This window comes from Octopus bimaculoides, chromosome 6 (assembly GCF_001194135.2).
Source record: "Octopus bimaculoides isolate UCB-OBI-ISO-001 chromosome 6, ASM119413v2, whole genome shotgun sequence".
NCBI lineage: Eukaryota > Metazoa > Mollusca > Cephalopoda > Octopoda > Octopodidae > Octopus > Octopus bimaculoides.
In genome coordinates this window covers 63380948-63399068 of record NC_068986.1, presented here as the reverse complement: position 1 = coordinate 63399068, position 18121 = coordinate 63380948, and the positions used below count along the sequence as shown (strand labels likewise).

At 37.0% G+C, this 18121-nt stretch overlaps 1 protein-coding gene across 4 annotated transcripts in view; it reads right to left on the bottom strand.

Moving 5' to 3' along the window:
- Nucleotides 1-18121, bottom strand: part of LOC106882709 (dynamin-binding protein) — a 331344-nt gene that overhangs the window by 40098 nt on the left and 273125 nt on the right. For all 4 annotated transcript variants that reach the window (XM_052968787.1, XM_052968786.1, XM_052968784.1 and 1 more), the window contains 4 exons: nucleotides 11151-11395; nucleotides 10567-10687; nucleotides 8964-9055; nucleotides 7442-7591 (listed from right to left, as the gene is read on the bottom strand). In XM_052968787.1, the coding sequence (XP_052824747.1) occupies nucleotides 7442-7591; nucleotides 8964-9055; nucleotides 10567-10687; nucleotides 11151-11395 (608 nt within the window). The remainder of the gene's footprint in view (nucleotides 1-7441; nucleotides 7592-8963; nucleotides 9056-10566; nucleotides 10688-11150; nucleotides 11396-18121) is intronic.

Genomic DNA, 18121 nt, shown 5'->3' with positions numbered 1-18121 from the left:
CTGTACTGTCTTACAAGGATTGTGGAGGCTCACATGAATTGTGCACATCAGAGGCTTTTGAAATATTGGGTCATCCCATAAATAATGTGCTTTTTTTCAATTGCATGCACTAAAAGTCAGAGGGGGATGGGATAAACTATCTGCATCAAGTTACTATAAAAGTCGGTAGTAATTTTACCTTGTACTTATTCTTAGTGCAATTTTTGAAGAGTGCAGTTCGATTTTAACAGTTATTTTTTCAAAGCTATAATTGATGTGACAAAGGAGCATATTCGACATGTTTTGCTTTATGAGTTCAATAAAAGCAGCAATGCAATGGAAAGTGGGAAGAATATTAATGCAGTATATGTGGATCGGACAATAAGTATAAGCCAGTGTCAACGGTGGTTCCAGAAATTCTGAGTAGGAAAATACAACCTAGAAGATGAGCCTCATCCTGGAAGATCTGTAGAGCTCGACGAGGACGTCCTGCAAACCCTAGTGGAACAAAATCTCATCATAACTGTTGAGGAACAAGCAGAGAAGCTTAGATTTGGTCATTCAACCATTCATCAACACCTGCATACCATTAGAAAAGTCAGCAAATTGGGTCAATGTATTCCTCACAAATGTTCCAAGTCTAATCATGCAGAGAGTGAATGTGTGCTCTTCTTTGCTGTCACATCTCTTGAATGAACCGTTTTTGGACTGAATAGTGGCTGGTGATGAGAAATGGGTTCTCTATAAAAATGTCAAGTGCCAAAGACAGTGAGTAGGGAGAAGAGAAACTCTGGCACCCCAGACTAAAAAAGGTCTTCACCCATGTAAAGTGTTGTTATCTGTTTGGTGGGATATGAAAGGTTTAGTCCACTTTGAACTTTTAAACCCAAACCAAACAATAACAAAGGAGATCTACTGTGAGCAGCTTGAGTGGCTTAAGTCATCACTAGAAGGAAAATGAACATCTTTGGTTTCAAGACGAAAGATGTTCTTCCATCAGGATAGTGCTCAGCCGCATATAGTGAAGATGACATTCTAAAGGCTGGAGCATTTGGATGGAAAAAATATAAGTTCTGTAGATGAGGTCAGAACAGTAGTGGAGAAGTATTTTTCATTATGGGCAAGTGAATTTTGGAAGAGGGGCCTTGCAAGTCTACCAGATCGATGGAAGAGCATTGTAGAAAATGAAGGATAGTATATTTTAGATTAAAAAAGAATTTTATTTATCTTAATTTTGAAAAATAAAAGAAGTATAAAAATATTTATGGGATGACCCAATAATTAGATGTAATTTGAATATTATTAATCAATGTGATGAACTAAAATGATAAGTCTTTATTACATACTCTAAATGACTAACCCTTGTAATCACTAAACTAGGCATGTGTTGGTGTAAATGAATTATTGTGTGGTGAGAAGTGCATAACACTTTTGTTATTTATTGTAAACTCTACCTTTGGTTTCCGTATACAATATCTGTGACTCCCGATACTTCCACTGTCTTGTAATTTAACTGTAAATCTTAATGCAATTTAGTCTTATGCACCTCCATGTCATTACATTACACCTAATTAATATAACAGTCCACACACACACATGTGCATGTGTTCTTTTTCAGTTTCTGTCTACCAAAACCACCAACAAGGTTTTGGTCAGCCTGGGGCTGTAGTAGAAAACTCTTGCTCAAGGTGCCATGCAATGGACTGAACCTGAAACAATGTAATTGGGAAGCAAACTTCTTACCAGATAGCTATTCATGTATGTGTACACGCATGCATGTACAAATTTATATTACATATATCTGTATCTATACATTTACATCAAAAAAGTATCTGAAATTCTGAAATCTATCTAATTTTCATAGTTAATGTATGTGTGTTAATGAAACAATGTGTGTGTGCACGCATGCGCACACACACACACACACACACACACACACATTGTTTCATTAAGTCCTTTACAGTTCCTTAATTATATTTCATATATCCATTAAAATCATTCTTCTTTTTCTTATTTTTAAAATATCTATTTTGAAACCTGAACACATGTTATTTAATACTTACACTTACATAAAAATTTAATAGATTTTCCATTTATATGAGTAGCAGAGAATTTTGGTAATCATTTCATAACTAAAATATTATATGAAATGAAAATTCGAGAACTACAATCAGTAGAAAAGTACATCTGGCTCTTAGACTTAAGAGTGGCATGAAAATATCACTTATTTACTAAACTTAGATGTAAATATATCGTCATCATCATCATCATCATCATCAGAGGAATTCAAAACAAGCTGCCCTCCTCTATGTTGATCACTACCAGAACTAGAGAAGTTTCAGGTGTGGAAGCAAAGTTTAGAATTGAAGGGCCTTAAAGTCAATCTAGCAAAAATCAAAGCCTTAGTAAGTAGGAAGGCAGACAAATCAAAAATCCCTTCAGACGACCCTGCTTGATCTGTATAAAAGGCATAGGTAGAAACTCCATAAGATGTACCCAGTGTAAGCTATGGACACATAGGAGTGCAGCAATATCAAAGGAAGGTTAACTGGGAAGATAGTTTTTGCATGTGGCAGATGCACAGGAGCAAAAACACCGAAGATGTACAGAAAATAGATTCCATCACATGCCAGGGAGAAAAACTAGAAGCAGTTGATAGCTTCCATTACCTAGCTGACCAAGTCAGTAGTGGGGATGGATGCCCTGAGAGCGAAGCCGCTAGAATAAGAAGAGCATGGGCAAAGTTCAGAGAACTCCTACTTCTGCTAGTAACAAAGGGCCTCTCACTCAGAGTGAAAGGTAGACTGTATGATGCATGTGTGCGAACAGCCATGCTACATGGCAGTGAAAATGGGCTGTGACTGTTGAGGACATGCGTAGGTTTGAAAGAAACGAAGCTAGTATGCTCTGTTGGATGTGTAATGTCAGTGTGCATACACAACAGAGTGTAAGCGCCCTGAGAGAAAAGTTGAACATAAGAAGCATCAAATGTGGTGTGCAAGAGAGATGACTGCTCTGGTATGGTCGTGTGTTGTGTATGGATGAGGACAGCTGTGTGAAGAAATGTCATACCCTAACAGTGGAAGGAACCTGTGGAAGAGGTAGACCCAGGGAGATATGGGATGAGGTGGTGAAGCACGACCTTCGAATGTTGGGCCTCACAGAGGCAATGACAAGAGACCGAGACCTTTGGAGATATGCTGTGCTTAAGAAGACTTATCAAGCCAAGTGAGAATGTAGCCGTGGCTGATGCCAGCGTTGCATAATTGGTCCATTTAAAAGTATTCTTCAATCATCGGGCAGTATGCTGAGCTTGAGAAGATCTTTTGAGTCCAGTGAAATCGTAGTTGTGGCTGATGCCAGTGTTGCCTGACTGGTACCTGTGCTGGTGGCATGTTAAAAGCACCATTTGAACATGGTCGATACCAGTGCCACCTGACTGGCTCCCATTCTGGTGGCATGTAAAAAGCACCCACTACACTCTCGGAGTGGTTGGCGTTAGGAAGGACATCGAGCAGTAGTAACCTTGCCAAATCAGATTGGAACCTGGTGCAGCCTCCTGGCTTGCCAGTCCTCAGTCAAACCATCCAACCCATGCCAGCATGGAGAGCGGATGTTAAAAGATGATGATGATGATTATTATTATTATTAAGGCAGAAAGCTGACAGAATTGTTAGCTTTCCAGAATAAATGTTTAGTAGCATTTCATCTATCTTTATGTTCAGAGTTCAAAATCTGCCTAAGTCGACTTTGCTTTCCAAGATCTCAAGATCAATAAAATGAGTACCAATTAAATACTGAAGACAATGTAATCGATTAATTCCCTCCCACAAAATTTCAGGCCTTGTGCCTATTGCAGAAATTTTAGCAAGCTGGGTGAAATGCTTAGCAGTATTTTGTCTGTCTTTATGTTCTGAGTTCAAATTCTGCCAAGGTTGACTTTGCCGTTCATCCTTTCGAGGTCAATAAATTAAGTACCAGTTGTGTACTGAGGTTGATGTAATCGACTGGCCACCCCCCCACCAAAAACTTCGGGCCTTGTGCCTAGAGTAGAAAAAATTATTATTATTATTGCTGAGTAAGACAGCAGCACATGCCATCAAAGTGACACTGGGGTACAAATATACAAAGCCCAATATACCCATCATGATTGACAGGGTACACCAGGCATATGCATCACAACCATATGTGCACAATATGGTGATTTCATATCAAGATAGACCAGCGCAGGACCTTGCAGGTGAGGCCCAGTTAAAATTTTCTTCAGGTTGAGTAGCCTATCCCACTCAAAAGGTCCCTGAATAAGGGTTGTTTATGGATGTTGAACGAAACACCCATATTTCCAATATTTCCTTTCAACACATGACTTTGAGATGTTCCTTTTGCATAAATGTGTACATTTAAAAAAGAAAAAAATAATTTTTATATTGTTACACATTGCTTTCAGTTTACTTATGTGTTTTAACTTTAAAAAAAAATATTTATTAGAAGCAAGCTACTTCATGTATAGTTATTTTATTTATGATACATCTAGTGTTAGTGTGTCATTATCAAGTAGGATGTAGTTAGTTTGTGAGTGTGTGCAAGTGCATGCTTCTATTTCATGATAAAATGTTACAATTCTCTCCAGAACAATGGTTACGAAAAAGAGCACAATAACACACTTATCTGCTATGAGACAGCCAAGTATATCATGAAAATAATGAAATGATATTTCAAAATGTGAAAAAATACAAACTGAAATACTAAATATAGTCTTTGTAACTAAACCTTCATTTGTTAAACAGAAGAGGAAGCACTTATTAATTTTCTGTACTGTAAATCCTATAAAATATAATTTCTAAGAGTTTTTTTTTATTATTACTTTATTTACTTTTTTAAATTATGTACAAAATGTGAACCAAAAATTTTCAGATGCTCTCAAATTTGTTGCAAGTAAGAAGTGTTTGTGAACAACTACTTCAGAAGATGGTTTTACAAGCATTGGTATTTGTGTGTATGAGAACTACAATTTTCAAAGATTATTGTGTGTGCATGTATGTGTGCATGTGTGTGTACATATGTGTATGTGTGTGTTTCTTTTGTTCTTAGTTCATGTATGTTTTTATAAGTGTGAACATGTTTATGTATTCTTGTACTTGATGTACAAAACTCAACACGTTTACTGGTTAAGAATTTTTGAATTCCTTCTATGTATGTATGCATAACTTAATAAAATAAATAAGTTCATATACTGTGCAAAAAGAGTGCATTCTGACCTTTTGGATAGGGACCTTCCTTGACGTTTCCTTGAATTAGGAATGTTTTTTTTACTGGAACTATCTTAATATATTAGTTTATATTTCTTATATTTTATATATCTTAATACTAGATATATATTATTTTATATGTATCTGTTTACAATTCTTTAAGAAAAACCCTTCTAAAGTATGAATCTGAAAGTGAAGAAAATGTATGAGTCCACTTTCATGAATACTGCATGTCTATTTATACAACAACACTATTTCAGAAAACATACTAACAACCCATAATAAGTATTCAATAATTAGTTCAGTCATTATGAAAACAAAATCAATTTTAGATCAAAACAATTTCATTATAAATAGAGATATGCAAGGCACACATGTTTAAGATGTTTGCTTCATAATTTCATTGTTTTGGATTTTATCCCATATTACAATACCTTGGGTAAAGGTCTTATGAAATTTGGTAGACAGAAACCTGTCAGATGCATGCATGCATGTATATGTGTGTGTGTGTGTGTGTATGTCATGAAAAAAGAGCCCAATACACTCTATAGAGTTGGTGTTAGGAAGGGCAACCTTAGAAACCATGCTAAGACAGACACTGGAGATCAAAGCACTCCTCTGGCTGTCCAATTCATGTCATCATGAAAGATGGATGTTGCCGCTGCTGATTACACACACACACACAATCATTGAAGATGTTACACAATGATCATTTCTGCCTCATAGGTTTTTCCACCTGTGAAGTAGAAACAATCATAGTGTGATATATCTTGAATATAAAATATAATACTCTCCATTTGCATCCTGAAAACTATATATGCACACACACACATCTATATCTAGAGCCTACTGGATAATAATATGTATCCTTTTCCTTGGTAGTCTATCAGTGTCCGATGTTGATAAAATTTGTGTTTTCACAAATGATGGGAGTGTATGTGACACTGCAGTCCAAAGCTGGAAGCACACAGGCGCCCACAGGTGTCACAACCATTGTTTGTAGTCTGGATTGGGGTAGATGCTGCCCTGTGACGTGACTCTTGTAGTAGTGAGACACTATTGCCAGTCCTCTTGGAAGTTGCTCATGAGGTGAGAGGCCTCCATGCTGTGACAGAGGCTTCAAGTTCATGTGGACTAATGCCACTCCATTTGAGATTGCTTTTCAGGATGTCCTTGTACCTCAGTTTAAGCCTTCCTTGTTTGCATGAGTTCACACAAATATATAAATACAGAGCTTCACCAGGGAGAATAATATCTATACATAAAAAAAATTACTGTTTTTGTGTTCACTTATTCTATGCCAGAGTGGGTTGGAAGAGACTTCCATAGGCAGCATTCTATAGCTTGATGCCTTTCCTGATGTTAACTTTTGTTTTTCATGCAAGTTACATTTTTTAACTCCATATATTGAACGACAAAATATGGGACAAATAATTTCACCATTGTTTATGTAAATGTGTTGCCAATGCAAAGACACATAGACACGCGCATACACACACAGCATGTTTCCAGCAATTTGTGCCTAGCAACCTTCATTCACAAGTCATTATTCAACCTGGAGCTATAGTAGAAGACGTTTGCCCAAAGTATAACAATGGGATTGACCCTGAAACCATGTGGTTGTGATGTGAACCTCTTAACTGCACAACCATATAGTTGGGTGAATTGTAAAATTAGTGAAACATCGATAAAATACCTTATGGTATTTAGTAACATATGTTCAAATCTAGCTTAGATCTACTTTGTGTTTCCACCTTCTAATGGTAGGCAAATTAACAGGGGCAAATATTATTTACAAAACCCTTGAAGAAAGTAACCCAGAATAGCTGCAGCACAATGACAAACCATTAAAATATTTAAAATCACTGACATTCACATGCAACATTATTATAAATTCCAGCTGTAACAATTATAACTATGTTGCTATGTATTTGTTTTCAATATTTTCTTAATTTTGATGGAATTACTTTTGGAATTGTGTTTCTCTAATCTATTTATTTTTGCAGTTTTAAAGTTATATTCTGTTCTGTCTTTTTTTTTTTTTAAATGTAGGTCCCTTTTCTGTTGAAAATTTGAATATGGCTTTACTTTCTTTTAATATTTAAAATCTCTTGTAATGTGATTGAGAGAGGGGGAAAAAGAAAGAAAGAAGGGAAATGTCAAAATGGTTTATAAATAGATGGAACATTAAGTAATGTATATTACATACATACCTTAAGCAGTTCACTGAGCAGAAGTGGGTATTTGAGAATTCTCTGAATGGGTTTTATAAGGATTGAACCAAGGTCGAAGACATTAGTTAGCTGACGCATACATTGTAACCGCTGTTCAAAATATTCCTTAATCTGTGGATTATCCTCATACTGAAAATCAGAGTTAATAAACAACAATATGATTAATGTAATTAGGTGATCAAAAGAAAGGAAAATGGACATAAGATTTTAGTAAGCTAGAGAAATAGATGTCTTTAGCAATATTAGCTGGGAATTGTGTGTACAGATTCAGTAATGTATAAAAATGTTAATATTTTCTCAGTCTTGAGAATTTTCAAGGGTTGCTTTTTAGTCTTGATTTTATGAAATTAACAACAACAACACCGCCATTTAATGCCCTTTTTCCATGCTGGCATGGGTTGGACGGTAAGACCAGTGGAAATCAAAACTTATGATTTGGTAGTCTACTAGATTACCTAATTATAGGACTAATATGCTCTTATAATTTTTCCAATCTAAAACAGTGTTAAGAACATGTGTGAAGACATTAACAGCTACTGTAAAAACTCAGCTTCTTTCTTTTTAACTGTTTTGTAGCATGTAAGAGGGAATCCCTGGTGATTCCTGCTAGTGTCAAAATCTTGTCAGAAACATTTGGAATAGTTTCTTGTTGCAGACTCCAGGCCTGTGGGAAGCCTCTTCCAACTCAGAATTACAAACAAATCATTTGTTAATTATAAAGTGATTCTATCGCACTAAGCTGCATTCACCTTCTCATGATACTTATGTATAGTAACTGTGACAGTCCAGCACTTATGCCAGTGTTAGAATGGTTGAAATTATCATCTAACAATATATGTTTCTAACAATTCCATTAATTTTCTAAGTCTTTATTCTTTTATTCTTTTACTTGTTTCAGTCATTTGACTGCAGCCATGCTGGAGCACCACCTTCAGCTGAACAAATCAACCCCAGGACTTATTCTTTGTAAGCCTAGCACTTATTCTATCGTAAACACACCAACATCGGTTGTCAAGTGATGGTGGGGGGACAAACACAGACACACACACATACATACGACGGGCTTCTTTCAGTTTCCATCTACCAGATCCACTCACAAGGCTTTGATCAGCTTGAGACTATAGCAGAAGACACTTGCCCAAGGTACCAGGCAGTGGGACTGAACCAGGAAACATGTGGTTTGGAAGCTAGCTTCTTACCACTGCGCCTATATAAGATATTTAGCTGAATGTATTTTCAGTTAATTATGATGACCAATACTATGGGTATTATTTATTGCATTGTGTATGAGAGTTGAAAGGGAAGTAGTGTGGTGAAAGAAATTAAAAAAAAAACCCCTTTATCAGTTATTTTGAGAAAGAGAATACCAGAGGACAACTGGGAGAAATAAAAATCTCATCTAATTTTTCTTAGAAGAAAGAGTTAAGCTAGAAGAAATTAACAATGAATAACTAAATAAAGAAACAGAACAAAACCCTATCTCTTTTCCTTAATATCCTACCTTTTCAAGGAGTGTGATCACATCATCATGGTTCTTGCAATATGGACCGTATGCTTGTTTCATCTCATCTGCTAAATTTACAAAACATGGACCTGCAAGGGAGAAGATATTGCACATTAGAACTGTTGCCTCAGTGTTAAGTCTTTGTAAAATCAAGCATCATCTTTACTGAAAATAATTTCTCTCCAGCAATGATTTTCTTTTTCTTTCCAAAAATATTTTTGTTTATTTCAAAAAATTGTACTTTTTGTTCCATGTTATTTCATTTCCAAATTCATTTTGACTTTATCTTTTGTCCGTTGGATAATCTTAAATGTGCGGAGCTCTCTTGTTGATGGAAAGGCTTTTCAGATTTGATAGCTAACAGTTTTAACTAATTCTCAACAGTTTCATTTTTCATTTTGTCATCAAATGTCACATTTGACACATGCTAAATTTGGAACTGAATCCACCAAAAGTTATTTCTACGAGGCTTCAGAACACTTCCCCAATAGAAATATGAGGTTTGTGAATTCAATTCCAGTCTGAGGACATCTAAGTAGACATGAACAGACAATATATGAAGTTGTTAAGATAATTTTCAGATCATTAGTCTCTTTTTAGGATGAAACACTTAATATTTATATTTATATTATATTTTGACCAGTTTGATCTTTGTTTATCATTAAGTGTCTTGTTTGTGAATGTGTACATTGTCCATTGTTCCAAAGTGGATTCAAACTGGGAACTCTTATTTCGAAACAAATAGAAATAAGGTTCTTATTCAGTGGCTGAACTAATATAAACATGAATTTAGAAATAACAGTACCAATTTAAAATCCAGTTTGGGACTATGCCCACAACAAGCAATAAGACACTGCTTGGTAAATGGAGATGAGACCTATTGAAACAAACTGTAGATATTAAGTATAAATAACACGTGTGTGTGTGTGTGTGTGTGTGTGTGTGTGTACATATACTTCATCTGGTGAGCCTGCATACATAGAATGGCTAAACCATTTCAGTTCTGAACAGCTACTGGTCCTCAATAAAACTTAACTAAGACCCCTAAGCAGTCCTCACATACATGACAAGGCTGCTGCTACACACTCAGATATCCTAGACCACGCCCAAAAGAAAACTATTTGACTGATTGGTAAAGACAATAAACTACAAACACTGACCTACAAATGCATTGTCTCTTCTGTTTATTCCACCTCAATTACAATGGCTTCTGTTCCTCAGAGCTGTCTAGTCGCAAACTGTTTTACTTAGGCCTACACATTTCTCTCCTTCATGCCACCCCAACTTTTTTTTCATAATCTAGGCCACTACACTAATCCCTTTTCCCAAACCTTCTACCCAGAGTGTGAACACTTTGGAATTCCTTTCCCACATAAAATTTTTTTTCAACAGACATTTCTTTATAGATGAACATAAAGCCATTTTGACTACAATTATCTGGAAGGGTCACAGCCCCTCAGAAGAATGCTTAAATCTAAGAAGAGAAAAAGTAATCTTCAACTACACATAATGGGTAATGAAGAAAGCTATGTGTCTACCTGATACAATAAGTGAAGGCTGAAATACTGAAGAAAAAAAAGAGGAATTTGAAAATCTTTACCTATAAGTTGATTATCAAATTCAGCCTTTGCAGCAAGTTCCATACTGCGAAGGAGCTTCAAAGAGATCTCACAGATATCTTCAATATTCCCAAACATAACATCCAAATCAACGCCAGGTATCTGAAATGACATGAAATAATGTCTTAAACATCTTAAATATAAGTTACCATTGTAATTAATTTTAAACATCTCCCTAGTCTGGATAACTACAGTGGCAGCTTAAGCTATTTAGCAATTAAATATAGCATCCAAAATCAATCCATTTTTTTTCTTTAAATAGAACTATGTTGATTTTTAAAGCAAGTAAACTGCATCAGTACATATTCAGAATATGCAATTTTTATTTGTTTTACATATTCTGAACCAGTGACATAACACAAAATTCTTTTTAAACACAGCCACTATCTGCTTTATTCAGTATCCAGTAGGTTACAGATAAACTGCCATTTAAATATATGATATTTATTTTATAAAATAAATGTTCAACTTTATCATATTCCTATGGCACAACAAAGTTATAAGTTACAAGTTAGAATTATCATCAGAATATCTAGTGACTTAGATTAAGACAAATTATAGATACCTTTTCAACAGAGGGGCAAAGAAAATACCCAATGCATAATTGGAGATCATAATGGAAGTCATGCTCAGTTCCAAGCAGTTCTTGGATAACATTCTCCCTTTTCTCCTTCATTTTCTGCTTTATTTCTTTCAGTCGTTTCTGCTCATGTTGCCTTTTCTTCTCTTCCAATTCTTTCCGTTTCTTAAGCTCACTCTCATTTTCAGATTTGTCAATTAGTTTTTCACTTTCAAGATCTTTCAGGTGGCCTAAAAATCCACAACAACACATTGTTAGCATTTGACAGGTAACTGCATCAATATGTATGCTAAAAGGTTCCAAGTTGTAGCAGTCAGGCTGGTACTAATTAACAACTGACTATATATAACAAACAATTACCTGTATCACAAGTAAAAATTTAATTGATATGACAGTGTCACTGAGGCAGTAACCAGTAATTGTACAAACATATGTTGCTTAAATAGTTTAATGTTCATTGAATTTATCAAACCTACCCAAACAGAGAGAGAGGGGGGAGAGGGAGGGAAGGAGGGAGAGAAAGTAAAATAATTTACATTAGAGAACAACAAGTTCTCTCCACGCTTCGCCAGCTCATACATCACCAATGTTATTCAGAAATAATCAATTCACTATAATAAACCAAGATGACCTCATCTTGTACACAAACCCCAAACCAACCAGTTTTTAATTACTACAACAATATCTGTATTTGGTGAATTTTTTGAGTGTAAGGTCAGGCTTTAGCAGGTTGAGTACCCAATTAATTTCAATGAACCACTAAGTAACCACTCAACTTGCAAGAAACAGCAGCCAGATCTCCTTTAAGCCACAGCCTCCCATTAAAAAAAAAAGAGGACCTGTTATTGGCAAGACAGTATGGTCACAGTTGGAATGCTTTTGATAATGTTTGAATATGGTTCACATGGTGTTAAACAAAAACAACAACAACAACCTAGTTTCAATATCCAGTTTAAGATATTTTAAGGGAGACCCAGGGAGACATGAAACGAAGTATTGAAGGTTGATCTCAAAATACCGAACCTTATGAAGAGGATTGAGATATATGAGGTGCATTACTGTACTCAAGAAGATCTACCCAACCAACAGAATTGAGATCCTAAAAACTAAGGTGTCATGTAAAATGCACTGGTGTGGGTGCTGATGCCACATAAAAAGCACCCAGTACACACTGGTAGTAGGAAGGGCAACTAGCTGTAGAAACCAAGCCAAAATAGTCTATGGAACCTGGTGTGGCCCCTGGCCTTGCCAGTTCTTCTCAAGCTGTCCAACCCATACAAGCATGGAAAATGGACATTAAATGTTGATGATGATGATATTAATATTAGGTCATTAAGAATGAAATATCCAATTTTCTTATGCACCAAGTTTGACAGTCATTAACTCTAATGTTTTATCCTGACAATTCTTTGTTTTACAACATTGAAGAGTTACATCATTACTTTTCGAAATACAATTCATGGTTTGATTATATTGTGAGTTTTCTCTTGTAAATAATTTTTATGAGCCCATGGATAGATAAAAAATTTGTGTTGTTTATGAATATGAGTTCCATCGTGGAACCAATGCATCCCAGACAGCTCAAAACATCAATGAGGTGTTTGGTGAAGATGTGGCAAATGAGTGCACTGTACGTCGATGGGTTGAGAAGTTCCGATCTGGTGAATTTACTCTTGAAAATCAGCCCCGTGGTAGACCTGAGACCAAGGTGGATAATGATGAGCTGGAAACTGTAGTGGAAATGGATATATCTCAAACTACACGTGAGTTAGCAGCAAGGTTTGATGTTTTGATTCCAACTGTATTGGACCATCTGAAACAAATCAGCAAGGTAAAGAAGCTAGACAGGTGGGTACCACACGAACTGAACGAGCATCAAATGACACGTCTTGAAACTTGCCATTCTTTGCTCACACAGCATAAAAGTGAACCATTTTTGCATCGTATTGTTACTTGTGATGAAAAATGGATTCTTTTCAACAATAGCAAGTGTTCTGCAAAGTGGTTGGATAGTGATGAAGTGCCAAAACACAATCCAAAAAAGAATATTCATCAAAAAAAGCTAATGGTGTCTGTTCAGTGGTTCAGCACTGGTGTCATCCACTACAGCTTCCTGAAACCGGGTAAGTCAATTACAGCAGATGTATGCATCAACCAATTGGATGAAATGATGAGTGAACTTGCAATTAAACAACTGAGATTGGTCAATAGAGACAGGCCAATTCTCTGGCAAGACAATGCTCGACCACATGTTGCACAAAAAACACTACTCAAGTTACAGGAACTGAACTTGGAAGTACTGTCATCCACCATATTCACTAGACCTTGCACCAACTGACCATCACATTTTCTAGGCATTAGACAACATTTTGCAAGGAAAAAAACTTCAACCATTATCTCTTGCTCTCCAGAATTCTTTGCTGCTGACATAAATAAGTTACAGGATAAAATGGCAAAATTGTGTTGATAATTTAGGTGCATACTTTGATTAACGGCATTGCTTTTTGTTGAAATAAAGTAAAATAGACTTTCAGTTTGAAATCGGACATTTCATTCTTAATGACCTGATATATTTGAGAAAGGAATAAATACTGCATCATTCCATTTCCTTTTCTTTATATGTGTGATGTTTTGTGCCTAAATAAGAAATATCTATTTTCTGTGCACACACCACTTATAAAAGTGGAAATGGCAGAATTGGTAGAACACTGAATAAATGCTTTGCAATTTTGTTCCAGATCTTTATGTTCTGAGTTCAAAATTCTACTGAGATTAACTTGGCCTTTCATCCTTCAGGGGTTGATAAAATAAAGTAGAAATCAAGTATTATGACTGGTTTCTCCCCCACCTCTCTCTCTCTCTCTCTCTTAGAATTAGCTGTGCTTCACTGTGAGAAGAGTGTGGGAGGAGGAACACAGAGTATCCCTTCTTTCTAACATAATTCCTTCCACTCCTTTGCCATGAAAGAATTTGATTGCGGAGGCTCTGGCAGTATGTAATAGATTATGATAGTGACATACATCTTAGAATAGAGACTATTCAGATCACATAGAGTTAAGATTGTGACCTGGTTTTGAAACATGGCTGTTCTTATTTCCTTTTCACTTCGGTTGATAAAGTCTTTGGGAAAAGACACAAACAACCCATTTCACCTCTCCTAATTTTGTCAACCAGTTATTTATTACATCACTCTGAGATCATTTAAAATACAGAATCAGTATTTGAACTAAGGATAGAGATGAAAACAATCCAATTTGAATTTATCAGCCACTGCACTAAAATATTGTAAAATAAAGGAACCCTACTTAGTCATTCATATGTTAGAAATAGCAACCAAATCTCCCTCAAATCATATACCACAGTCTTTAAAATAAAAAAAAGGGCTCATTGGATAGTGAAGTTACCACTTGCACAAAGGAAAAATAAAAAAACCCACCAAAAATAAAACTAGATGTTCACAGCAGGAATGCTTTTGATCATGGGCCAGCTAAATCAGGAGTGACTTAGAGCTAAACAATGGCAAAACACTGAGTGATTAAAGAATTACATTATATTATCTTCATCATCATTTAACATTTGTCTTCCATGCTGGACAGTTTGACAGGAGGTAGGCAAGCTGGAGAGCTGTACCAGGTTCCATTGTCTGCTTTGGTATGGTTTCTGTAGCTGGATGCCCTTCCTAATGCCATTTGCATTAGAGAGTGAACTGGGAGCTTTGTATGTGGCACCAGCGCAGGTACTTTTTATGTGACCCTAACCCCAGCGGGGTCACCAAATAACTTGTGAGATGAAGACCTCTCAGCTAGAGAAGTGTGTGGAACTGAGGAAGATGGCTTTGTGTCAGTTGGGAGGTTAAAATATAAAAGTGGGGGAGAAATAGGTGTCTTATTCGCCCCCCCCCCTCAACATTGCTTGACATCCAATGCTGGTGTGTTTACATCCCTGTAACTTAGCAGTTCGGCAAAAAGAGACCGATAGAATAGGTAATAGGCTTACAATGAATAAGTCCTGGGGTCGATTTGCTCAACTAAAAGATGGTGCTCCAGCATGGCTGCAGTCAAATGACTGAAGCAAGTAAAAGAATAAAAGAATATATCATCATCATCATTTAACATCTGTTGTCCATGCTGGCTTGGGTTTGACCAAGGCTGGTAAGTTGGAAGTCTGTACCAGACTCCAGTTTGACTTAGGATGGTTTTCTACAGCTGGATGCCTTTCCTAACACCAACCACTTAGAGTGTAATGGGTGCTTTTATGTGCCACTGGCATGGGTGCCATTTGTGTGACACCAGTATCTGCCATGACTGTGATTTTGCTTGGCTTGATGGGCCTTCTTCTCAAGCACAACATAATGCCAAAGGTCTTGGTCATTGCCTCCATGAGGCCCAACACTCAAAAGGAACTCAGCCACTTTGCCTCCCTGAGGCCCAATACTTGAAAGGAATTCAGCCACTTTGTTTTCGTGAGGCCCAACGCTTGAAAGGTACTTTTTGTGTGTCACTGGCATGGGCACGAGTTATGTGACACCAATGACTACAATTTGACTTGGCTTGATGAGTCTTCTCAAGCACAGCATATCACCAAAGGTCTCAGTCACTAGTCATTGCCTCTGTGAGGCTCAAAGTTTGAAGATCATAATTCACCACCTCATCACATGTCTTCCAGGATCTACCTCTACCACAGGTTCCCTCCACAGTTAGAGATTGGCACTTCTTTACACAGCTGTCTTCATCCATATGCATCACATGACCATATCAATGCAGTCGTCTCTCTTGCACACCATATCTCATGCCTCTTATGCCTAACTTTTCTCTCAAGATGCTTACACTCTGTTGAACATAAACACTGATATTGCACATCCAGCGAAGTGTACTGACTTCATTTCTTTCAAGCCTATGCATGTCCTCGGCTGTCATATATATGAAAAGTAAAGTCAGTCACCACATCAAAGTGGCTTTTCCATGTTACTACTAGTTTAACCCCAGTCAGATCCTCTGCCAGTTGGTTATTGGTGTGACACTGTACCCTTTATATATATTGTTAGCAGGGAGAGCGAACCCCTACAACCTTCTAGCAGGTAATAGGATTGAGAGACTGACTCACTTTCAAGCTATTTGGCTGATCCTCAGTTGTGAACACCTGCCCACCAGAGTGATAGCCAGAGTCTGCTCCAGCCAACAATATATTGTAAACAAAGTGACCATCGGTCACTGATTTGCAACAAGCAAAATAGCTAGTTGTAAAATCTCAAGAGAGATCAGAATAGTAACTATATTAAAAAGTAAAGTCAGTCACCACATCAAAGTGGCTGTTCCATGTTATTACTAGTTTAGCCCCAGGCAGATCCTCCACCAGCTGGTTATTAGAGTGATGCTGCACCTTTTATATACAATATATATTGTTAACAGGGGTGCGAGCCCCTACCACCCTCTAGCAGATAACAGGATTACGAGACTGACTCAGTTTTGAGCTATTTGGTTGATCTTCAGTTGTGAGTACCTATCTGCCAGAGTGATAGCCAGAGTCCGCTCCAGCCAACAATACATTGTTACCTGCTAGAGGTTGGTAAGGGTTCACTCCCCTTGCTAACAATATATATTGTGTATAAAGGGTACAACGTTGCACCGATAATCAGCTGGTGGAGGATCTGCCTGGGGCTAAACTAGTAGTAACATGGAACAGCCACTTTGATGTAGCGACTGACTTTACTTTTTAGTATAGTTACTACTCTGATCTCTTCTTGAGATTTTACGTACGTACATACATACATACATAGTAAATCTCAAAAAACGAAGAACAAACACAAAAAAACAACAACGTGAGGATGTGGTACATGTAAAATATTAGGAGATGCTTAGGCAAGGAAAGAAAGGTGGTTTAACATTTCAAGCAAAGCTCTTCTTCAGAAATGGAGGAAAGTCCAATAGAAAAGGAAGATGGAGGAAAAAAATTGCCAACGATTCACATGTGGTTACATTTTGAAATGGCCTTCTGACCGAATTTGGAGTACCTAATTCATGGAATTCTTTCTACCATCAGGTTACATTACTTTGTTCATTCAGAATATGACTTTTCTGCACCTTGATCCCTACCTCTACCCCACCCTCAGCCTAACCCACACTCCACCCATGCCTTCCCCACCTCCCAACACCCTCACATCACACCACACCAATACCCTCGCATCACACCATGCACACACAACTGACCAACTCCTTTCTCCCTTCCCCATTTTCACACTACATACGCCAAGATCACCAGCATTCTATCTCTCACACACAGCCCCTCGTTCTTCGATCACCGTTTGTTATCTCCCCCTTTTCTTAGCTCTCCTGAAAAAAGAATTTCTAACTTCCGGTCAGCCATTGTTATGATCAGCCATTATTATGATTGACCGTTGACTGAACACTATTCAATTTTTTTTCTCCGTGTTTTTCTCCTTGTCTCCGTATTCTTTCTGTTGAAGAGCGTAGCTCGAAACGTCAAAGACTTTCCGTATTCCCGAGCGTCATACTAATACATACTTTTGTTATTTACACCACCTGTCCTCGTCTGTTGTTGTTTTTTCGTATATTCTCCCACATATAATACACACTCACGTGGTCGCACCATCTAATCCTGTCTCCTCTCATCACACACGAACTTTTGGATTCTACCTTCTTTCCTTCTGGATCTACTCTTTCTGGACTGTTTGATTCTGAACTTTATACCCTCTGGCTGCACCTCTCCTACCCACGGATTACACTGGACCCATCTTCTGATTGGAAATCGCTTCAATATACCACAACGTCTAAAAAACTTTTGAACTTTTCCACTTTTGTAAACCTCCTTTATCATCTTTATTTTTACCTTTACTTTCCTTCACCTACCGTCTCTTTGTACTCTGGATGTTCCTAATCTGTCTTCTCTAATCTGCACCTATTACTTTGTATTCTTCTCCCTCCATTTCTTCTCTCCTC